This window comes from Pipistrellus hanaki, assembly GCF_964339955.1.
Source record: "Pipistrellus hanaki genome assembly, chromosome: 18".
NCBI classification, from domain to species: domain Eukaryota; kingdom Metazoa; phylum Chordata; class Mammalia; order Chiroptera; family Vespertilionidae; genus Pipistrellus; species Pipistrellus hanaki.
In genome coordinates, this window is record NC_140520.1 from 28,019,307 (window position 1) to 28,044,593 (window position 25,287).

A 25,287-nucleotide genomic window follows, 5' to 3' on the forward strand; every position below is an offset into this window, starting at 1 on the left:
TGATGAGCTGAGGTCCTATTCCAGAATGAAAGACATACAGAGACAGGGTAAGTAAAAGCAGCATGTAATTCTGACTACACCGTTTCCCTATGAAGGTCATTATTGGGATATTTGGTAAAACCTGAATGGGTCCAAGGATTAGATGGCAAGATATTAATTGCAACTTCCTGATTTGATGGTTGTTTTGTGGTTCCATAGAAAAATGTCCTTCAGTGGTTTTTAAGGAGTGATTGGCCCATCAAGTCAGCAACTTACTGGTTCTGTACTTACATGGTTCTGGTTATGTACTTTTTTGTTTAAAAATATTTCAAAAAGTACCACTTCCTTTTTCTGTTATATGACTTAAAGAATGACTACAATAATGATGAAGATGATGAGGTGGAAGATGGATATTTCAACATCAGAGTTTTATAAAATTATTTCTTGAAACAAAATAGAAATTATTTTATATAATATTTTAAGTGTAGCTGAAACTGGTTTGGCTCAGTGGATAGAGTGTCGGTCTGTGGACTGAAAGGTCCCAGGTTCGATTCTGGTCAAGGGCATGTACCTTGGTTGCAGGCACATTCCCAGTGGGGGGGCGTGTGGGAGGCAGCTGATCAATGTTTCTCTCTCCTGGTTGTTTCTAACTCTCTGTCCCACTCCCTTCTTCTCTGTAAAAAATAATAAAATATATTAAAAAAAATATATATATATATATATATATATATATATTTTAAGTGTGTACTTTAACTGAAATATTTACTATTGTGACTTTAAAAAAAATCAGTGAATAAATGCACTCTTCTAGGTTGAATTAAAATAGAATACTTACAGTTTTTAAAGTTTGGTTGGGGAAAAATAACAGTTCTGCAAAACCTGTGCAATCCAAAATTAAGATGATATTCAGCAGCGAGAAGTCTTCCAATTTCTCATCACCCGTTCTCACAAGCAATGGCATATACGCTTTACTTTAAGAAAGTATCAAACAGAAATAGGCAAATCTGAACAAATTTATCAAGTGTAATAAATTAGAGGTAAAATCACAATAAAAGAATTTATGGCTTAAAAAAATATTCACAAGTAGATGTCTGCTTTATCAAATTCTAAGAGTCCCTCCCATTAGTTTCCTCCTGAAGGTGGGAGTTACCAACATTCGGTTTACGTTGAACTTTCCAGGGACATGTGACCTGAAAAGTGTCAGACACGATGCTGCTGGGTGCCCCTTCCTTATGGCAGTCCTGGTCCCGTAGAAGTGGTCAGAATCCGGTCCACGTGGCACAGAACCAAGCCCCGGTGTCGTGCCAAATACCGTTTCCTGCCCGGCACATCCTCATCTCTCCCCAGTGATGAAGAGGTGGACGTTCTTCTTGGACTGCAGCATTTGCGCGGCCCGCTCCGCGCCGACCACCGCAGCCAGCCGCTGGGCGTCGTACTTGGAGTAGAGGACGGTGCAGGTCCAGGCGGCTTCCTCTCCCCTGGTGGTGGCTCTCAGCATGTTGCAGACTTCGCTGTAGAAGTGGGGATATGTGGGCAGCTCATAGAAAATCAGGTTCCTGATGCCTTTGATCGTGTACCTGTCAGGAGGGGAAAGAGAGGCCAGGTCTGCTTGAGAAACGTACAGGAGAGCCACCTAAGAGATCTGCAGCTCGCTCCGGCCGCTGCGTGCTGGAGGGCACCAATAACAGACCCGAGGTTACACTCGCTGGAGCTTGAAGGACTTATTTCTGTGACATCATCTTTGAATTCCTAATATTTTGGCTTAAGAGATGATAAAATAAATCACATTTCTTGAGTCTGCTCTGGGTAGAATTTCGTATACTCTGAGGTAGGGTGGAGAAGATAGTAGACTTGGGATTAGCAGTCTGTCAGAGAAAGCTTACAAGGCAGGCACTTACACTTTAACATTATCCTTATTATAATCAGGCAACACAGACTGTTCTGTAATGAAGATGAGGTCAGAGCCAGCACATAAGATAAACTGCAGAAACTGTAAATGCTTTCCCATTAGTCTTTTCTTGTCACTCTGCAGACATGTTAACGCCACGGCAGATGTCCCAAGTTCATCCATTTACAAAATCCTGCCTGCGGACCCATTAGGCATTATGGGAAAGCAATTAGTTTAACAGCTCATGCAATTCTTTCCCTGCTGCACAGTGGTAGTGGGAGGGAGGAGGGAGTGGTGGACCCCAGGGATTCACCATATGGTTAGGGTTGAGGTCAATCATTCCCTCAGGGGTACCATAACAAAGATTTTGTATGTTGACAAGCTTCTGATTCTTCCTGTTAGTCTCGCTCATACGTTGCTGACTTTATGGACTCCCCTGGGAATTTTATTTTGTTCACAGAGAACAAGCTTTCATTGCCTTTTAATCCCACGGCTCTTCCTGATCTCTCTGGAGACCCTCCTCTTTCAAATTGTAATTTGGTTCACATTGCAACATCGCCTTTCATAAAGGATTCTAATGGCTAATGAACTTGAGTAAGCTGTTCTACCTCACTAGTTACTAAAACAAAAACAAACATTGAGCTCCTCTGCAGATGTAGAAAACTCAAAAGAACATTGCTCCCATACTAACAAGAAAACTCCAGATCATATACGAAAGCGTTTTTTCTTGAGCCTAGACAGCTGATGTTACGAGGCAACCAGGTGAACTGATTGGATGGGGTGCTGGGAAGGAAGGGTACTGATTTGAAGCATTTGCCAATTTCTGTGGTGTAAATACTCCCTCATGGCCTATTTCAAGCCACCAAAGTCATGTTGCTGAACTTGGAGTTGGGAAGAGACATGTAATGAGATTTCAACAGTCAGTATAGGCCAGCTTCAGGCCATTAATGACTATTCCAGAGTGACAAGGCCCTCTGAAAAGAGCACATGAGAACTATCTCCCCTTTGGCAGAGAACAAGAGGAAGAGGAAGCTGCCAAGGAAGTGGGCAGGAAGAACAGCTACACTTTCAGCAATTCTTAAAGGACAAGTGTGGGCTTGGATGATAGCTTAGCTTTCCTGGGAATCCTAGACACTCCCTTAGTTCACATTCACTCATGAGCTATATACATTATATATTGATTTCAGAAAGGAAGAAAAAGGTAGAGAGATAGAAACACCAATGATGAGAGACAATCATTGACTGGCTGCCTCCTGCATGCCCCCTACTAGGGGATTGAGCCCACAACCTGGGCATAGTGCCCTGAGAATTAAACCATGACTTCCTGGTTCACAGGTCAACACCAACCCAGAGCCACAGCAGCTGGGCACTCATGAGCTCTTTTCCACAGGCCTTCACTGGTGATACAGACATGAATCCTTCCTTATATGAACTTTCCTAGACCCATACCTTACATGAAGCAAAAACCTGAAGCCAATGGGAGAGGGCAAAGGTCAACTGCTGATGGGGGAGGGTAGGTGAAACAAAAGTCACCTGCCCTAAGAGAGGGGCAGTAACCATCCCCCAACTCCGTCCATCCCCACAATGTACACCAAATAAAAAGCAACAGTGGCCTGTTCCAGAGGAAACAACATGAAACCTATTCGGCCAGAGATCCCACTGACCTGAGCAGAGGCCTGCCACCACAGAGGAGAAGCAGGAACTCTTTCCCACCAAGACCCCTCTACAGACACAATATGGCTGCCATGAGGATGTGCGAGAACCCAGAGAAAGTCCCACCTCCAAAACTCAGAATGAGCAAGGCCTGCCTAAACCCGAGCTGGACAGCGAGCCCCCTCTCCTGCCTTAAAAAAGCCTTGCAGTAGGTAAGCAGGGGTGGCCTGCTGCTGGGGGAGGGGCAGGAGTGTGGAGACAGACCCTCCTCTGGCACTGGGAACCAGCCTTGGTGAAAGCTGAGCGAGCAGGACGCTGAGGAAAGGCCCTGCTCCACGTGAAGCCATCATCTGGGCTGTATCCTAGGTTATTATAGTAACAACCAAAGACTGACTAGATTCCCAACTCCCACACTAGTGGCCTCACACAAAGAGGTGTGACTAGACATAAGTACTACTGGCCTCAGCCTCTACATTTAACTGACAATTACAAAAAAATAAAAAATTTATTCTTAGAAGTGTAAAAGTTTGTTAATTAAAAAACAACAACAACAAAAAAGAGATTGAAAAACCTAATGAACAATAATAGCTGTTCATTGTAGTAGAGTCGGCGATATGGGAGGGGAGTGGACTGACTGTTCTCGGGGAAAGGGAGGGAGGAAGAGACTGAACATAAACTGTGCACCTATGGATGAGGACAATGGGGGGTGGGGAGGGGGCAGAGGGTGGGGTGGGAACCTGGTGGAGGGGGGAAGAAATGAGGAATCTTTGTAATAATATGAACAATAAAGATTGATTTTAAAAAAATTAAAAAAAAATAAAACTAAAAATAAATAAATAAAAATAATAACACACACTCACACACACACAAAAACCACACACACAAAAAAAAAGGCAAGAAAAATACATTAAAACAATGAGGCTACATTTTGACTACCAAGTCACTGGTAACAAGCGGGGTTTTGTAGAAATGGGCCAGTGTATAAATTATTGTGAATTTTGGATAGCAGGGGTGAGGGGATAGGAGGGAAGATAAGGGGAAGATGGGAGTGAGCCAATAAGCAAATTTTTAATTGTGTACAGCCTTTGAGGTATCAAGTTTTTCTTTTCAAATTTATTCTAAGGAATTAACTAGGCAACTATGTCATCAACTATGCATATAACAATACTATCGGCATATTTCAAAGATCTAAAACAAACTCCAAAAATTCATCTGGAATAAAAATAAAAATAAAAGACCACGAATACCCACAGCAATACTGAGAAAGAACAAAGTTGGAGAGATCACAATACCAGATATCAAGCTATATTACCAAGCCACGGTTCTCAAAACTGCTTGGTATTGGTACAAGAACAGACATATAGACAGACCAATGAAACAGAACAGAGAACCCAGAAATAGACCCAAGCCATTATGCTCAATTACTATTTGACAAAGGAGGCAAGAGCATACAATGGAGTCAAGACAGTCTCTTCAATAAATGGTACTGGGAAATTTGGACAGATACATACAAAAAAATGAAACTAGATCACCAACTTACATCATACACAAAACAAACTCAAAATGGCTTAAGGACTTAAATGTAAGATGGGAAACCATAAAAATCCTACAAGACTCCATAGGCAGCAAAATAGCAGACATATGTTGTAGCAATATCTTTACTGACACAGCTCCTAGGGCAATAGAGACTAAGGAGAAAATAAACAAATGGGACTGCATCAAAACAAAAAGCTTTTGCACAGCAAAAAAAACCATCAACAAAACAAGAAAGCCCACTGCATGGGAGAACATATAATATTTGCCAATGATATTTCAAATAAGGGTTTAATCTCCAAATTTTACAGAAAACTCATACTACTTAACAAAAGGAAGACAAATGATCCAATCAAAAAATGGGCAAAGAACCTAAATATACACTTTTCGAAAGAAGACATACAGAAGGCTAAGAGACATATGAAAACATGCTCAAAGTCTCTAATCATCCAAGAGATGCAAATCAAAACAACAATGAGCTACCATCTCACTCCTGTCAGAATGGCTATCAACAAATCAACAAACAACAACTGCTGGTGAGGATGTGGAAAAAATGGAACCCTCGTGCACTGCTGGTGGGAATGCAGACTGGTGCAGCCACTGTGGATGACAGTATGTAGTTTCCTCAAAAAGTTAAAAATGGAAGTCCCATTTGACCCAGTGATCACACTTCTAGGACTATAACCCAAGAACCCAGAAACACCAATCAGAAAGGATATATGCACCTATGTTCATAGCAGCACAATTTACAATAGCTAAGATGTGGAAGCAGCCTAAATGCAGATGAGTGGATTAAAAAACTGTGGTACATCTACAGAATGGAATATTACACTGCTATAAAAAAGAACTTTTATCATTTGCAAAAGTATGGATGGAACTGGAGAGCATTATGCTAAGCGAAATAAGCCAGTCATAGAAAAATATCACATGATCTCACTCATGTGGGATATAAGAATCAACATAATTTGATGAACAATAGATCCAAAGACAAATGGCAGGGGAGGGGAGGTTAGAGAGCAACCAAAGGACTTGTATGCATGCACATTAGCATAACCAAAGGACAGACACTGGAGCGGTGGGGGCTTGTCCAAGGTAGGAATGGCTGGGGGGACAGGGTCAATCAGGGAATAAAAAGACATATGTAAAACTTCAGATAATAAAAAAAAAAAAAAAAATACACACACACAAATTATGCATATGGATGTTCTTGGCATTATAATAAAAGGCTAACATGCAAATCAACCAAAAGGTGGACCAGTCACTATAAAGTGCACTGACCACTAGGGGGCAGATGCTCAATGCAGGAGCTGCCTCCTGGTGGTCAGAGTGCTCCCACAGGGGGAGCACCACTCAGCCAGAAGCCAGGCTCACAGCTGGTGAGCTCAGTGGTGGTGGCGGGAGCCTCTCCCTTCTCCAGGACAGTACTAAGGATGTCCCCCAAAGACTCCTGGACTGCAAGAGGGTGCAAGCCGGGCTGATGGCCCCCCCACCTCCTCGAATTTCATACACCAGGCCTCTAGTTGTATATAACAGCATAAAATAGAAAGGAAAATCTATAATCCTATTAAAGGAAAAGTGGGTTGATTACATATCCATACAATATAATACTATGTAACCATTAAAAGAAGCAATACACACCCCAGCCGGGACTGGTTTGGCTCAGTGGATAGAGCGTCGGCCTGCGGACTGAAAGGTCCCAGGTTCGATTCCGGGCGAGGGCATGTGCCGTGGTTGCGGGCACATCCCCAGTAGGGGGTGTGCAGGAGGCAGCTGATCGATAACTCTCTCATCGATGTTTCTGGCTCTCTGTCCCTCTCTCTTTCTCTCTGTAAAAAATCAATAAAAATATATTTTAAAAAAAAATACACACCCCAGAGAAAACATTAATTACACAGGAAAGGTATTTTTACAATGGAGAGATGGATGAAGAACAGATCTACTTTGACCAAGTGATTATACTTAGCATCACAAAGAATGGGATGAATAAGATGCAATGGGAAATAGACAACATCCTCTAGGTAGAATTCTTACCAAAAAATGTTTCACCTAAATCAGTAGTCCCCAAACTTTGCTGGATGTTGAATCACTTGTTTGTTTTTTAAAATATCTATGCTTGGTCCCAGCCCCAGGCACTGCGATTTAACTGGCATTGAGGTACGACCTGGCCAGGGGATTCTAATGTACAGCAAAGTTTGGGAACCACTGGCTTAAATAAAAAAAACAATCAGACAAATTGAGACTGTGGGATTTTCTACAGGAAACTGAATTAGACTCTTCAAAAAATGTCAGTATCATTAAAAAAAAAGAGAGAGAATTATTTTAGGTTACGATTTCTTCACCTCGGCACTGTAGAACATTTAGCAGCATCCGGGCCTCAACCCACTAGAACCCCGAAGGCCATCAGAATAACCCTCCAGTTATGAAAACCAAATGTCTCCAGATATTGCCAAATGTCTTCCGGGAAGCAAAGCTGTCCCTGATTGTTACTAGCTAAGACACATAAAAGAAACATGTTAACCAAATGCAATGTCTGAGCCTTAACTGAATCTGGGCTAAGGGGAAACAGCTGCAATGGTCATTTTGGGGACAACCAGCAACATTTGAATAGACACTACGCATTACATGACATTACTGTAGTAATGCCAACTGGCATGGTAATGGTATTGCAGTTAGATGATAGAATGTCGCTTTAGAAGATACATGCTTGCTGAGGGAGGTCATCAAAAAGACTTGACCACCGGTCAGGCCATCAGCTGGCTGCTCCATTTGGTCTACAGAGAACAGGCCTACCACTTGGAATTCTATGTAGGAGCTGGATATTCTGGAATTCTCATGTAGGAGCAGGGGATACTCAGAAATACCCCAGAAGCCCTTCCCAACCCCAGGAATCCCACCTCACTTCCAGAGTTTCTGACCTGCCCCCAGTTGGTGGAACCCACAGGTAAAGTTCAGAAAAGAACTTGGAACACCCTGTCCCTTGGAGGGCTATCCTGAGTGCCCATCCAATCCTAAGCTTCTACTCATTTCATTTCCCCCAAAGAAAGTAAATCTTCAGATTGAATTTTTTTTTACTAGCTCACAAACTGTAATATTTCTAACACTGCCTACTTCCAAAGAGAACATAAACACAGAATTTCAGAGTTGTACAGTCCAGTTCAAAACACAGGTACTTTTTCCAAGGTCAAATAAAAAAATCAAATCACAAAGGCATTGCTGATCAAAACACCCATCATCACCTTGGTGATCTCTCAAGCAAAAAGCTCTATAGTTGGGAACCCAGAGATAATTAGCAGCTACAGAACTCTGAAACTCATTTTTTCTGTTCACCTTCAACACAGGTCCACCTATTAACCTTCCCAGGGTGTAAAATAAATGGCACATGCTAGGTCACGCTAGGTTAGTCTTCATGAGTTTGCAGGCAAACATGGTTTGGTAAATAAATGGACAGTGTAAGACAGGGGGCTGTCCTGACTACTTAAGTAGGACACCATGCCCTCTAGCTGCTTTTATGAGGACAGTCTTCATACCAGCTTAATTCACACTGGCTAAGACACACGCTGGGAAGTTTTCCAGCCTACCCATTTTACCGCAAGGGCTGGCTTTCATCTGTCAAGCTAATGGAAAACTAAGGGCTCTTAAGACTTGCTGAGTACAAGCTCCCCCCAAATATTACTCTCCAACATGAATGAAAAGAACCTTCTGGAACAAAGCAAATAAATGTCAACAGGAGGCATTCATGAACACTCTTTGGCCAACAGCCTTGTCAGTTGGATGGAGCCCACACAATTGTAGCCTTTTCTCCACTCTCCACTCAGATCACCTTGTCAGCTGACTACCCAAAGAGGTCACGTCAGGGCAGCCCGCTCTGCAGGAGAGCTCCCTCCCATCCTGGTAACAAGAGCTCCTCTGGGAAGCACCATCCTAGTATCAGCATATAGGGGATGCAATGATTTCGCTGAGAAAATATGCCCCTTGTTGGCATATGTAACTGTGAGTTAATAAAAGAGTACAGACAGAACTTACATTCACTGGACATTATTGTGAATCAGGAAGGAAAAGAAATCAGGACACAATTTCCTTCTCTTTTTGATGAGGGTTCAAATAGGGCTTTTTCATTTGCAGCAGAGAGAATTAGCAAGATAACTGGGGGAACAAAGGGCTGCAATTGTCCCAAAGAGTAACAGAAGGCTCAACATACCAACACTCAACACATTAGAATTGTTTTTTTAAAAAGGCCAATCTGGCTTATTTTATCCAAGTCACATGGTGGGGAAGCTAACCAGAGGCTGAAACCCGTAAAAAAAATCACCTCTAAGCCCCTCACCTTTTGCCTCTGCAAACATCGAGGGGCCCCTGGCCCGGGCTCTCCTGGGAGAGGAAGTGAGTGCAGGCCTACCTCCTCAGGACAGAAACCTTTCTGAACAACGACACGGTGCTCAGGCTCCACAGCCCCAACCCGACACACAACACAGCTTCTGTGACAGGCCCTCCCCTCCCTGTATTCACCGGGCTGTCCCAGTTAAGAGTGTTCACCTCTGTCTTCCCGAGGTGTACAAGCACAGCTAAGGAAGTACCCTGAGTATGGACCACTCCAGATCTATACATGTTGCTGTCACTCATTATCTCCTTTTGCAACAATGCCCATTTAGGGAGGAAACCAAGCAACCAAGAGAGTCTTGTCCAGCCCCAAACCCTGGCTTCCCTGCAGGAGGCAGAGTGACGGCGGGTCGTGTAATGCCAAAAAGCCTACTGTGTGCTGCCATGCTGTGTGCCGCCATGCTGTGTGCTCAGAGCAGCTGTGATTTGCTCTGCATCCCCCCGCTCTCCCACACACACACATACCCCGAAACAACACCCGGAGCCTCGCACTGCGGTACCTTTTGTAGAAGTGGAAGCGCTCCGTGAGGAGCAGGAACTGCCTCTCCCCGTGCAGGAAGAAGTGTCTGGCCCTGGAGATGGCGGACTTCTGGGTGTACTCGCAGATGTGCGTGAAGTTCAGGTCCTCCTTCTTGAAGTAATTTCGGAGACGCACAAAGTCAAAGTAGGAGGGGACGTAGATGAGCGTGTGAGACATGACTGCATCTCGATACTGAGGCAAAATCTTGTTCACGAAGAAGTTAAACCTGATTGGGGAAGGCAAAGGGCAGAGTCAGTGGGCTAGAGGTAAGCCCGGAGCGTCCTTACTCATGGAGCGACCTGAGCAAGTTGCAACCTCTACCTCCCCCAAGAAGGCCAATATGGCTCACCTCATGGCAAAGTGATTACCTAAGATTAAACCTTGATAAGCACATTAAAAAAATAAGCCCCAATACCATTTATCATAAAGAATAGATGCAGTGCTGGTTATCGCAGAAAATTATTCTAGGAAGTACCCAACCATATCACATATTCATTCATTCACTCACTCACTCACTCACTCACTCATTCCGTCACCAGTCAGTCAACAAAGACTTGCTGAACACCTCCCACATGCTGAACCCCATTCCGCTACCATGGCGCCCCTGACTAAACACAATGAGGAGAAGGGAAAATACAGAGAGAATCAGAAATATAGTTCTTGCCCTGAGGGCTTACAATTAAGTTGTTGCCTTGGGATACTTTGCAGCATTAAGCAGTAATATACCTTAAAAATGCCTCAGTCTAAGGGGAAGGACCTTGCTTTACCTTATTAACCCTGCCACTAACCAACTATGGGAAATGGCCAAGGCACCATTCCTCTTTGGGCTTCGGTTTCTTGTTCTCACAATGGCATGACTGGGTTCAATTCTCTCACCTCATTTGGGAAATGGCAATCTATCAAACCAGCACAGAACCCAGCTGTAAACTGGCGTGCCGCTGGGAGGGACGGGTACCTGGTGTCAATCACTGCAGCTAGGTTGTCAGCTTCCATCCTCTGGAAGACGTGTGGGAGCTGCACCAGCACATGACTGATGGAGCCCGTCAGTGGGACGTTCCTCACGGCCACCTGCCAGGAGTCAACGAGAGCATTAGGCGGCGAGCCGTCGCCACCACCTCCTCTCTCCTCTCCTTCCTCCTCAGGACCCAAACGACACACAACGCTTCGGGAGGCCCAGAGGCGGGTACGCACCTGGCCTTGCACATTGACACAGTACTTGTTGAACACGGAGTTGATCTGGGCGTCCTGCAGGGCCCCGAACAGCAGCGTCTGGCGATAGTACTTGGACCAATTATTGAGGCTCCACATCCGCACGCGAGAGAAGTCCACCCCATGCGAGTCCAAGGGCAGCAGGTTCATGTGGTTCATCAAATGCTTTCACAGAAATAGCACCGCCATTAATATTTACTGAGCATTACCAACTGGGCACTGCTACGCATGTTATAAGTCTGTCATCTTATTTAACCCCATGGATAAACTATGTTCTATCATCTCCCAAACTGCAAGAAAACTGAGGCTCAGAGGAGTGAGTGACTTGCCCATAGTGAAGCGAACAACCCCAACAAGAAGATAAGCTGAAACTGGCCACCTCGGGGACCTTTTGAAGAGGATCAAATGGAACCTACAGAAACTTTCCTTTAAACCGAAACCAGTTTGGCTCAGTGGTAGAGCGTCGGTTTGCGGACTGAAAGGTCCCGGTCAAGGGCATGTACCTTGGTTGCGGGTATATCCCCATTAGGGGGTGTGTAAGAGGCAGCTGATCGATGATTCTCTCTCACTGATGTTCTAACTCTCTATTCCTCTCTCTTCCTCTCTGTAAAAAATCAATAAAATATATAGTATTAAAAAAAAGAAAGAAAAAGAAACTTTCCTTTAAAAGGAAATGCCCCCTGGTTACTCTATCTGGGTGTAAAGTCGCACCTGGGGTGAATCAGGGATTCACCTCAGTCCCACACTTGGTCAAGAAGGAACATGACATGCAAAGCAGAGCTGCTGTCCTTCAATGACATGTCCTCAAAACATTACATTCCCAGAGCCACCACGCATGCCTCTTCCTCAAATGAAAGACAACGGACCATTATCATGTCTTTGCTATTTAAATTTTTATCCTGTAATATTGTTGAAGGGTAATGAGTACTATAAGTTATGCTCTCCTTTATAAATTAGTACTCCCTTTTGTCCCAAACTTCTTACAAGCAGTGGGCTTGTGGGAAAGGTAAGTTCTCATATGCTTTAAAAAAACACACAACAAAAATGTGTAGTTCCGTGATAAGGATTGTTCCAAAGCATAGGTTTTTAATCCTAAAACTGACAACACTGCAGTTTGGCTCAGTGGATAAAGCATCAGCCTGTGGACTGAAATTTCCCCAGGTTCGATTCCAATCAAGGGCATATGCCCGGGGTGGTGGGCTCAATCCCCAGGGTGGGGTGTGCAGGAGGCAGCCAATCAATGATTCTCTCTCGTCACTGATGTTTCGAACTCTCTCTCCCTCTCCCTTCCTCTCTGAAATCAATAAAAATATGATTTAAAAAAATAGTGAACAATGCTTTCCCATCTCCACTGAAGACCAAACCAAAAGAAAGCATATTGACAAGAATTTGTCTCTTTGGACAGTTTATGGACCAATCTGTGGGTAATTAGAAAATGTGGACTATGTCCCAGTTTCCAAACTACCCTTGCCTTTTAATCTAGACTCAATTAACCCCACAGGACAAGCCAGAGCTTCCTGCCCCCTTTATTATGTATTGACCAGCATTACCAGGACATGCTCCCAGTTCTGCATCAGGTAAATGTCAGCTTGATCAATGATGAGAAGCTCAATAGAAGACAAAAAGTCGAAATCCCTCTTCTTCTCCCCGTCTGCGCCAATGATGGTTCTCAAGCCCAGAGGGGAGGCGATGAGGATGTCCGAGGAGTAAAAGGGGGCATAGAGCCGGATGCTTCTCTGGAGTATTGCCACTCCTGCACAAAACAGCCAAGCACACATCAGTTCATTCCTCACTACCCCGCCATTAGCTCCCACCCTCTCCACGCACCCCAACCTTGTACCTCCCAACCTTCCCTCTTCGCATAGACAATGCTCGAACTGACTTACTAAAATCATCATCCCTCCCTTCCACTGTGGTCCCTGCTGGCTCCCACTTCCTTTCCTTTACTGTCGTTCTCCAGAAAACTGCCTCTACTCTGACATCTCAATGCACCGCAACCGGGCCTCTGATGCTAGGGAGTCGCTGAAATGGCTCTTGCTAAGGTCACCAATAGCTCTCAGTACAATTCAATGGCACGTTAGTCTTTCTTGTCATGAATGCATACGCAGCACTTTGAACACACCCTCCCCGAAATGTCCTTTTCTGCACTGGTGCTTCGATTGCTGACTTCCATTTCTATCATTACTGATCTTTCCAGATCCAAAGAGCTCTTCCACAAATCCCCATACACCCTCAGGTGCGACTTTCACTCTACATAAAGCTCTGGGTAAATTTGTTCACTAGCCAGGGTTTTAACATCACCTCTCCACCAACTTCTATTTCTAGCCCACGCCTCTTTTCTGAGCTGCAGACTCATCAGCTGTCAGCGCTCGCTGGAGCCTGGGTGCATTTTAGGTCGTGCCCGGCTTATTCACCCTAAGGCGTCTCTGCAACAGGCAGTTCCCTGTCCCAAATCTTTTCCTCCACTCTAACCATGCCCATTTGTAACTGGCTACATCCTACCCAGGTTTCAACTTAGCACCTCCACCAGGAGACCTTCCCTCACCACTCTGTGCCCACGCTGGGTAAGGAGATCATTTCAATGCTCCCAGGACTGCCACTGCGACCTCTGATCATTATCAGTTAATCATTCTGTACTGCCTGATTCCTCATGAGGCTGGACTTCCTTACTTCCTTCATAACTCAGGCCTCTTCAGGTTGATGCCGGTCTTTCCTCGGCATCATAACTTTTATTCCTGTACCCCCAGCTTCTTAACAGTGCCTGGGGCACAGCAGATGCTTAATAGTGTTTGATGAATGAGCATATTTGACTAATGAATATTTCCCAAGAACTTCTATCAAATATACAACCAACCAAGTACTTGAGAGCTCAGTGAGAGACAAGAAAGTGTGAATGATTGAATGGGAGTTAGGAAGTCTTGTGTGGCGCTAGTTGGGGTCAAAGAGGGGTGCTGAGCGGGAGGGGGGGCGGGCAGGCAGGCAAGAGGAGGGTCCACCACTATGCAGAGGCTGTTTATTCAGCCTCCCAGACTGACCACCACAGCCCATCACCTCCAGCTCCCCAAGAACTCCTGCAGCACCGACTATGCACTACAGCTATGCGTGTGCTGAGACATTTCTGTTATAATGTGCACGTGCCTTCCATCTGTGCCTTCAGAGACGCTGCACCCCATCAGCCAAGTGTCTATCCCATCAGCCTAAGTAAGACTCTCTGTCCTGGCCAACAACATGCCTCGAATGCATGCTGGTTCTTTCGGAAGGCCGAACCAGTGACCCCTGAAAGATGCCTAATTCCAGGCTCCAGTCTCCAGCTCTGAGACCCCCCACACCTCGGGGTCTCGGTTTTGACGAGGAGGAATTACCGATCCGAAAGTGGTCATCGATGTTGCCGACAAATACGGCTTCGTAATCCTCAGGCCTCTTCAGGTTGGGCGGTCTCTCCTCGGGGTCGGAGCCATACTCTCCGTTAAACCTCTTCTTGTTGCTCACAATAATTTTCTTCTTGCTGTCGCCCTCGAGGAGGCTGATGAAGAGCTGGACCACCCGCAGAGCAGCTTCCCGGAAGGGCACCACTATCAGCACCTGTCGGGGGAGCAGGCAGCCATGGTGGGGAGGGGGAAGGAGGGGCGGCTCAAGGTGAGCCTGCTGAGGATGCGCTGCTGACACGCCCTGTACCGCAGGGGCCCCAGCCCCTCTGCACAGAGCCTGACTCAGTACCAGAAGCTGAGCAGCTTTCATACCCACAGCACCATGTCCTGTGGACTTCAATCTCATGGCTCCATGAGAGGCAGTTCTCAAGCAGAACTGGGAAATACCTTTTAGGCTAAGTCAATGCCCTTAACAGAGGAGTCCGCTAGCAAAAACACGTAAGGACATAAACACACAAGCTCTTTGAGGGCAAGGAATGTGACTCACTTCTGTCTCCTGTGAAACTTAGTATTTTTACACATTAAAACCCAAGGAAAGGGACAAATGCATCACTACTTTTCTAGACATTCTGCAGTACACTTTTCAGAAATTATGATAAAACATTTGTGAAATAAGATCCTATTTTAATGGGCAATATAGGTAGGCCTTAGTTTTCCAAACATTTTCTAAGCAGGTTCAAGTTACAACTATTGAGGAAAAAAACAAAAATGCTTAAAAAATAAATAATTTCTATTTATTTTGTAAACAATTACCATCAGTGGAAATAACCCCATTTAGATCATGTAATTCACCATATGCTCAATGTGCTTCCTGGGTAATCTGTCTCTTATTCTTTTTTGCAATTCTAAATGGAAAGACATAATCTCATAACCCTGATGGTTCAGGACTCTGAGGTAGTTTCTCCGGAAGGCAACCAGCATGACCAGGAGGGGACAGATTCAAGGCAGGGCCTATGAATTGAGGGTGAAGAGGGGCAAGTACTGTCTCGACTGTGACACTGAGTGTCTAGGCTTTGATTTCCCAGTAATCAAACAAGGAGGCTGGACTAACAAACTCTAAGAGCCCCAGCTGGTTTGGCTCAGTGGATAGAGTGTCTGCTAGCAGGGGTTGCAGGCTCCAACCCCAGTAGTGGATGTGCAGGAGGCAGACAATCAATGGTTCCCTCTCATCAGGGATGTTTCTCTCTCTCCCTTCCTCTCTGAAATCAATAAAAAAAATATATATACACATATTTTTTTAAATGAAGGTAAGCCCTAGCTGGTATGACTCAGTGGATAGAGTGTTGGCCTATGGGCTGAAGGGTCCCAGGTTTGATTCTATTCAAGGTCATGTATCTTGGTAGCAGGCTCCTGACCCTGGTTGGGGGCATGCAGAAGGCAATCAATCGATGTGTCTCTCTAACATCAATGTTTCTCTCTGTCTCACCCTCTCCCTTCCACTCTCTCTAAAAATCAATGGAAGAATATCCTCAGGTGAGGATTATAAAAAATAATAATAATTAAGAGCCCTGCCAGGACCGGTTTGGCTCAATGGATAGAGCGTCGGCTTGGGGACTGAAGGGTCCCAGGTTCGATTCTGGTCAAGGGCATGTACCTTGGTTGCGGGCATATCCCCAGTAGGGGGTGTGCAAGAGGCAGCTGACCGATGACTCTCTCTCATCGATGTTTCTAACTCTCTATCTCTCTCCCTTCCTCTCTGTATAAAATCAATAAAATATATTTAAAAAATAATAATAATAATAATTAAGAGCCCTAACCGGTTTGGCTCAGTGGATAGAGCATTGGCCTGCGGATTCAAGGGTCCCAGGTTCGATTCCAGTCAAGGGCATGTACCTTGATTGCGGGGACATCCCCAGTAGGGGGTGTACAAGAGGCAGCTGATTGATATTTCTCTCTCATCAATGTTTCTAACTCTCTATTCCTCTCCATTCCTCTCTGTAAAAAAAAAATTCAATAAAAATATACAGTATATATTTTTAAAGTATATATACATTAATATATATTAAGTACATTAAATATATTTTTAAGTACGTATACATTAATATATATTAAATATATATATATATATATATATTAAGAGAAAAAAACTCCACAAGCCAGACCAGTGTTAAAACTGAGGGACCCCATTCAGCTCAATGGGAATAATCTGAAAAGATGGGGCTTCTTCAGCAGGCAGCAGCCTGGGCTAGGGGGAGGGACAGGCGACACAGATCTAGCTCCGCAACAGCAAGGACAGTTAACAGAATTAAAGGTGTTTTCTATCACAGCCCTAAATCCAACTGCAGCTTGGGTTTGAGCCCAAATAAACATAATTACTTTAAGCAGCAATAACTACACAATGGAAAACCGGGATTTTTCCTTTTCCAAGGATTCCATATTTCTGTGGCTTAGTGAAGAGCAGCTCTGGTTCCCGCCCCACCTCTGCTAGTCCCCTCCTGGCTCTCCTTAGCAAGGCCCCTACGAATCTGGGTCTCAGTCCAGAGTGTCACAGGTGGGGATTAAACAAGAGGCTTAGTAAGGTCCCATCCAGCCCCACAATCACAAAGGAGAGATAGATAATAGAATATTACTTATGTATGTTCAGGATCTATCTTAAAGGAGAATTATCATGGAGGGACCTCCCTCCTATGCACAAGTTCCTAGTTAGTGCCACTGTTAAAAACCGTCCGCAGAGCACTGCTCTGACACTACCTGGCCACACCAATGTGCTCCCTGTTGGCCTCGCTCATGATTCTAATCCCTGAAATCCCTGAGTGCCCGCTAAGTGCCAGGCACCTCTGTGGCAGTGCCCTGCGGCCTCCTTCTCGAGGGCAGAGCTCTCCCGCCGCCGCTCACCTTGGGCCTCGTGAGCCCCTGGTCCCGGAAGTCGTCATCGTCGCCCCTCCCAGGCTTCTGGCCCCGGCGCCTGCTGTTGTTGGCCAGCACCTGGGCGTTGGCCTTGAGGACGTGATTGATGGCGTGCAGGCAGTACACGTGGCGGATCTCCTCCCCGTTCTTCAGGGCGGTCCTCTCTGGGTAGAACAGGTCCCGGTAAGAATTCATAACCACAAAGAGCTCTTTCTGCAGCGGTGTGAAGGGGCCGCTTGATTTCTGGGGGCCAGAGAGAAACTGGCTGTTGGTCTTGGTCCAGGTGGATTCCAGGGGCTTCTGGAGATAAAGTGCCTTTAGGTCAAGGTCCTTTGGGGGCTTAAATGTTTCCAACTTCCGGAACTTGGATGAAAAGACAAGCTGGCCCAGAGTGGGCCACTAGGAGAGACAGAGCAAGAGTTATGTTAGAAATGAATTGTAATACCTCATATTCACATGGAACTTTATAATTTACCAAGATCTTTTGTGATCTACAGTAATCTCATTCAATCCTCACCACAAGCCCGAATGCTCTTCTTACAGTGTAGGAAATGCTGAGGTTTGGAGAGGATATAGGATTCAGACAAACTTTTTCAGTGTTATGGGAGTTATAGCGATGGAGGAGATGGGTGGTTACCAAGGATTGGGAATGGGACAAAGGGGAAACCGGAGGGATCTGTATGGTGCTGGGAATGTTCTGCATCATGACTGTGGTGGAGGGTAGGGGAACCTACTCATGTGACAAAACAGAACAGAACTAAACACACATGCAACAAAACGGAGGAAATGGCCCTGGCCGGTATGGCTCAGTGGATAGGGCATCGGCCTGAGGACGGAAGTGCCCCGGGTTCCATTCCGGTCAAGGGCACATGCCTGGATCACGGGCTCGATTCCCACTAAGTGGTGTGCAGAGGTGACTGGACATGATTCTCTCATCAATGATGTTTCTATCTCTCTCCCACCCTCTCCCTTCCACTCTGAAATCAATAAAAAAAAAAATTATGTATTTAAAAAGGGAAGAAAAAATAAAGAAAACGAGGAAATGTAAGACAGGTGGCCTGGCTCCCACGCTCCAGCTTCTCAGTCCCTTTCTAGCTACACCTGTGCCCCACGAGGCTCCTGCGGCCTCCCTGTGTCCTGCTCCCCATCAAGCCGTCCACCACTGGTGTATGTCCTGTGTCCAGGGAGACCCCAAAACCCAAGACCACTGCTTTACTTGGAACTTCCCTCCCCCGTGCGGAGATGACCAAGCCACACTTACTTTTAGCTCTTGGGTAGTTTTGGGATTTGTGGCAACAGCCTGAATTTCTTTTTCTTTTAGTTCCTTGTTGACATGTTGTAGAAATGGGTCTAATGGAGAAACAGAGACTGTCAGAACACCTGGAGAAAGTGGCAGGCATGTTCTGGTCTTTCTCTGTGAATGACATGCTGCTCTTCATGTTAACTCACCCTTTTCCCATTCCTTTCCCCAAACTCTCTCCCAGTCCAGAGCGTCAAAGTTTCCGACAGGTTCATTTTTCTAAAGCACTTTTCTAATCACACTACTTCCCAGCTCAAAAACCTTCAAAAAAAAACTTCTCATGCTGAAATTTGGGATATTACAGGACGTACCTTCAATCTACCTCTTCAAAATGTAAATTCTGAATTACACGGCCCTCCAATTCTTCTGCCTCTATGGCTTTCTTTCCATTATTATTATTATTATTATTATTATTATTATTATTATTTTGTTGTTAATATTTACCAGAAGATATTTTTCCATCGGTTTTTGGAAAGTGGAAGGGTGCGGGAGAGACAGAGAAGAGCAAGGGAAGATAGAGAGCGAAATGCACAGTGCTTCTCCTCTTTCTCTTCCTTCCCTGCATGGGAAGGAAGTCAGGCGTCTCCAATTGTGGAAATGGAGGCCTGGGGAACTGGCCGCCCTTCCTACCAGTCTTAAGCTGTCTGCTTTCCTCAGCAGCTCCCACCACACTCCCGACTCCCCATGCTGCCTGACCATTGAAAAGCACAATCCGGCTGCTAAGGTGTCTGTTTTTATTGCTACTGATTCCAGTAACAAGAGATTAGTGCCTGTGAACCCACACCCTCTGAACTAAGCATCTGATGAACTCTGACCTTGTGATCCTGCTTTCAGAGGACAGTGGCCTCCACTCTCCTCTTCGAGAAAGTTGGTTTCCAGGCTGAAAAGCAACTCATGTTTTGTATCTGTGAACTCCTCCGGGGCCTCTTGCTGTGAGGTGCCAGGTGGCTCGTCCCCATCTTTCTCCTTGGGGTCAGCAGGTAAGACGTTACCTCCAATTTGGAGAAACATTTTGTAAATACAATGATACATCTGTTGACAAATAAAATCTAATTCCTTAGCTTTTTTTCAACACTGATGTTTACTGCCATCATTTACTTTTAAGCAAATTCAGGTGGAAAATAAATTTCAAGATTAAGCTTGACTGTTGACCCAGTTCCACTTCTAGGAACTTATTCCAAAATGATAACTAGACAAAGTACACTAAACTCTACATTAAGACGGTCAACACAGCACTGGGTTTTACAAGAAATTACTGGGGAAAATGATTCCATCACTGTCTATCAATGGGGTAATTAAGTTACCCCATATCATTGACAATGGAATACTATCCGGTTAAGAAGTTAATGTGAGTCCAGTTACACACATGGAAAAAAGCCCATGTTATATTACCAAAGAAAACATTAAATAACAGAAATGTATGAGATTATACACATACACACAAATATATGTACATACTCATACTTATATGCATATCTATAGAAGTATAGCCTGGCAGATTATATAAAATGCTAAGCATGTTTACCTCTAGGCGGTGGGGATATAGGTTAACTATACCACATTCTTGGATTTTTACAGTAAATATATATGTTACCTTCATAATTAAAAAACAACTTGGTTTTGAAAAATCCAAAATAGAAAAGAAAAATGGAAAAACAAAACAACAACAAAAACACACCTCTACGTCTGAGACAATGAATTTTTATCCTATTAAAACTAATGAATTAGAATACTATGGATGAAACACAAAGGGAGGAGCTACAGGAGCCAGACACAACAGGCTACATACTATATGCCTCCACTTATATAAACGTCTAGAACAGGCAAAACTGATCTCTAGGGAAACAAAGCAGTCAGTGGTTGCCCGGTGCCTGGGATGGGAAACTGACTGTAAAAGGATGAGAAGGAACTTTTTGGCGTTACTGGAAATGTTCTGTAGCTTCATTGATGGTAGTAACACAGGTGTATACATTTGTCAAAATCCATTGCACTATATACTTAAAATGGGTCCGCTTTATTGCATGTAAATCAGACCTCAATAAAGTTGATTTTAAAGTTAAAGAAAAAGAAACCTAGGACTCTTAGTGAGGGAGGGTTCCTTTAAGCTTGCAATCCCAGCCCTTCTCTGAAGCTTTCCCTTGTTACATTACCCTGGCTCAGCAGCTCCTCATCACCTTATATCCAGCTGTGCCATGAAAACCTGCTTCTTGTATATTTGTGTCTCTTTCCCATTAAACTAGGTTTCTCTGAGGAACAGAAATCCCTTTAATAAACTGAGACCTTGCCGAAACCGGTTTGGCTCAGTGAATAGAGTGCAGGCCTGCGGACTGAAGGGAGCCGGGTTCAATTCCGGTCAAGGGCATGTACATTGGTTGCAGGCACATCCCTGGTAGGGGGTGTGCAGGAAGCAGCTGGTCGATGTTTCTCTCTCATTGATGTTTCTAGCTCTCTATCCTTATCCTTTCCTCTCTGTAAAAAAAAAAAAAAAAAAAAAAAAAAAAAAAAAAAACCCACAATAAAATATATTTTAAAAATAACAATAAAAAATAAAAATAAATAAACTGAGACTATCACAAAAGCAAAATTATGTTCTCTTTCCTCTATTAAGGGAAACTTTGGTGAAGTCCTGGAAATCCTAAGCAAAAATGCTACCTCTGCATTTTTCTCACAGGAAGGTCCTAGGTTTTCCATCAGACTCTCAAAGGTATTACTAAGGCCAACAAGTTTAGGAATCTCTGCTTTGGATCCACACGCTTTCACCAAACTCACACAGTACAGGGCACTGTGCCCAGGCGGCAGTCTGTCCATGATCCTGGCACTGCGGATGAACCCAGACACTTACTGTCCTGCATCCCAGCAGACTCTGCTGCTGTCTCCTCCTCCTCACTGACATCACTGTCGCTGTTCATTTCTGCCTCAGCTAAAGCGTTGTCTTCGTCGTCGTCTTCTTCTTCCTCTTCTTCCTCCTCCTCCTCCTCTTCCTCAGAAACATTCTTTAATGTGGCAAGTAGTTTGTGGTACCCAGAAACTTCTTCTGGTTCACTCTCTGATTCACTTTCAGAGTTTGAAGTATCTGAGTTCTCCGACTAAAAGGAAAATGGGAACTTTAAAAACACGATTTTATTGTTCTCGTCGCTACCTTATGCCTATCATCAGGCCAATAGCATAACAGGCTCAGACTTTCCTAAATAAAAGTGAGCTTTTCTGCAAATACGCAATCCTATCATTTCAAGCAAGCCCAGCATCACATGTACTTCATATAGTTAATCTAGCTAAGACCCTAACAACCATGTCAAACTCGAGGCTGGCGGGCCACAAGCCTCTTTTAAGTAAAGGCACTGCACCTAAATAAGTGAAGCATGCCCCCCCGCAGCTGCAGGTTTGACATGTTTGCCAGCTCTTAAGCTTCTTGGAACTGCTAATGTTCCACCCAGGGAAGAGAGCTAACATAAAGCTTTAGGTTACGGAGATCTAACCTATTTGTCAGACATTTGGCCCATTTAAAGGACAACGGGAAAATTACAATACAAAAAAAGAAAAAAAGAAAAAAAAAAGAATGCAGGCTGGTAAGCAACCCTAGCACCTTCTAATAGATTGATCCCTCAGAGCAGTTCAAATTCTGGTTACTGTTGAAGTTATCACATGGCATTTTAATGACACCTGCATTCAAAATGAAGCAACATCACTAAAATAACAGCTTACATCTAGAATTGAAAAGAATGGAAATGTAGCCAAACTTTATTACTACATACCAGTGGGCAGGTGTGCACGACATTCATGCACTGTGGGGGTGGAGGTAGGGGGGTGTTCTTCAGCCTGGCCTGTGCCCTCTCGCAGTCTGGGACCCCTCAGGAATGTCAACACAGCTGCACTCTCCAGCCATGAACCATGAGCCATGAGCCCAGCTTCTCTATGAGCTGGGAAGGGCACTGACCATCAGGGAGCAGCTCCTGCGTTGAGCGTCTGCCCCCTGGTGGTCAGTGCGCATCACAGCGACCCATCCTTCAGCCGGTTCAGTCGATTTGCATGCTAGCCTTTTATTAGATAGGAGGATAGGATCATTTTAAAAGTGACAACCCAGAACCAACTATCATAAAGAAAGCATTACCAGTTGACAGATCTGCGGTTTTGCTTCCTTGCTGGAAACCCTGGGAAGAAACAGGTAATGTTTAATTGTAAGTATGTTACTATTAGGCAAATGTCTGATGACACAACTATCAATGAAAAAGTCAGAATATACCATTCTAGACACATTATAACTACAGTCATGTAAAAACAACATGTGCACTGGGGACTTCGATGGTAAGAAGATAGCAAATAGGTAACAGCTGACAAATGAAAAGTTTCACGTGGTCCCATGACAAACACTAGCTCACACAACTGGCTCTCCTCCAAAAGATGGCTACATTTGGCAAATCCAAGGCCTCAGGTTCACCGTTTCTAGCCAGGGTCTTCATCAGAGCATCCCTCTCCGTCACGGATAGAGTGGCCCAGGGGTGGGAGCAGCCTGGCACTCAGAGGAGCCCACAGCCACCCACACATCAGTGCGAAGGTCCCAAGCAAGTCTTTAAAGAAAACAAAAAGCAAATCAGCCGAAGCCGGTTTGGCTCAGTGGATAGACTCTATGTGTCAAACACAAGGCCCGCGGGCCAAATCCAGCCCGCCAGGCCTTGCAATGTGGCCCGCAACGCGCTGTCATCACTGCACTCCGCTGTCAGTTTATGACATTGTCAGTTTATGACTGTTCAGTAAACCATTCGGCCCGCGATTTAGGCTGGATTTTAGATTTTGGCCCCTTCTCTGATTGAGTTCGACACCCCTAGGATAGAGCATCAGCCTGCAGACTGAAAGGTTCCAGGTTCGATTCCGGTCAAGGGCATGTACACTGGTTGCGGGCACATCCCCAAGTGGAGGGTGTGCAGGAGGCAGTTGATCTGTTTCTCACTGATGTTTCTAGCTCTCTACCCCTCTCCCTTCCTCTCTGTAAAAAAAAAAAAAAAAAAAAAAAAAAATCAATTAAAAAAAAAATATTTTTTTTAAAAACAAATCAATGTAGAAAACCTTTCTCCGCACAAAAACCAGCCAACGCAGCAGGAGTGTGGTCCGACATAAAGGTACGGGCTCGACAAGAGGTAGGAAGTCTCGTCTCCCGCGGGGCGCAGCCCAGCACTCGGGCGCCGGGAGGCGTGGGGACCGGCGGGAGCTGGCCTCGCCATCCCCGGAGGCCGGCGGGCCCAGCCCGGGGAGTGCCCCCCGCCTCCCGCCCCTCGCCCCGGAGAAGACGCAGGCCCCTCCGTACCTGTCATAGAAGGGATGCTCCTCGCCGAAATCCCGAAGATGCTTCTTCTGCTTCTTGGTCAGGGTGCTGAGCAGCTGGCTCTGGCTGCGGCTGCTGCGCTTCCCCATCGCGACAGAGTCCGCCGCCTCCCAACGCCGCGTTTCCCACCCGGGAGCTTGTTCCTTCCTTCCACCAGCGTGGGCTCGCCGGCGGCGCTTTACGGCGGAAGCCGGTTGCCGTAAAGCAGAGCCGCTTTACGGCGCACTTTTACGACAGGCGTCAGAAATTGCTAGTTCCGACTCTGCCCCCTAGCGAGGCTCTCTGGAAGCACAGGCGCGTGTGCCCTTGGGTTCTAGTCCTGTAAGTGGGCTGGCTGGCAGGCGTGGGGCTACCAGGCCTGAATGAAATGGGGGGCCTGCTTTGTGCTTCTGGGTGGGCTGTGGGAGTCCGCCTGCATTAACATGCAGTAGCGGAGACGGTTATATTATAACAAGATGAAAATACCGACCAATATGTAAGGGTGCCCGCACATCTCGCTTCATCTTTACCACACAATAGGACTAAATTACCTGTCTCAAAAATCAACTCTTGGCAAAGGGGAATGGAAAACATTTTAAGATGGAGTAATATATATATATATATATATATATATATATATATATATATATTAACATATTTTAATTACATATAATATATAATATATAATATATAATATATAGTATATAATATATATAAATTATATATATAATTGATTATATATATAATTAATTTCAGAGAGAGAGGACAAGAGGGATAGAAACATTAATTATGAGAATTTTTGATCAGCTGCCTCCTGCTCACCCCTACTGGGAATCAAGCCTGCAGTATAGGTACATGCCCTGACCTGGAATTGAACCTGTGATCTCCTGGTTCATGAGTTGATGCTCAACCACTGAGCTACAAGGGCTGGGCTATTTTATGTCTTGATCGTGGTGGCAGTTCACTTTGAGTACAATTACTCAAAGTAATCACGCTGTACATTTAAAATGGTTGGATGTTGATGGATGTAAATAATAACCTCCATAAACAACGAGGAAAAAAGCATAAAACAAAACTGGACTGGTACTCCAGGGACTTGTGCAGGCGACTTGAGACCACAAGAGAAACACAATGACACATTCTTCCTCATGATCCTTATATACGATCACATCCTATGAAAACAAAGTGTCCACAAAATTCACCCGAATTTTTAAGGTGAAACAGGAGCCTGTTCCCTTGGCTCTGTTACAGGGCAGG

General features: G+C 44.9%; 1 protein-coding gene across 1 annotated transcript; it reads right to left on the minus strand.

Annotated features, from left to right (window-relative positions):
- Positions 1 to 862: 862 nt before the first annotated feature.
- Positions 863 to 24,246, minus strand: UTP25 (UTP25 small subunit processome component). The gene is made up of 12 exons (XM_084865729.1): positions 24,034 to 24,246; positions 22,843 to 22,882; positions 21,577 to 21,820; positions 19,550 to 19,726; positions 18,696 to 18,784; positions 17,423 to 17,833; positions 14,522 to 14,741; positions 12,710 to 12,912; positions 11,142 to 11,324; positions 10,906 to 11,018; positions 9,931 to 10,176; positions 863 to 1,556 (listed from the first exon to the last, which is right to left on the minus strand). Exons 1-12 carry the CDS (start codon positions 24,138 to 24,140, stop codon positions 1,313 to 1,315), a joined length of 2,277 nt encoding a protein of 758 aa, XP_084721855.1. The 5' UTR covers positions 24,141 to 24,246; the 3' UTR covers positions 863 to 1,312.
- Positions 24,247 to 25,287: the final 1,041 nt, after the last annotated feature.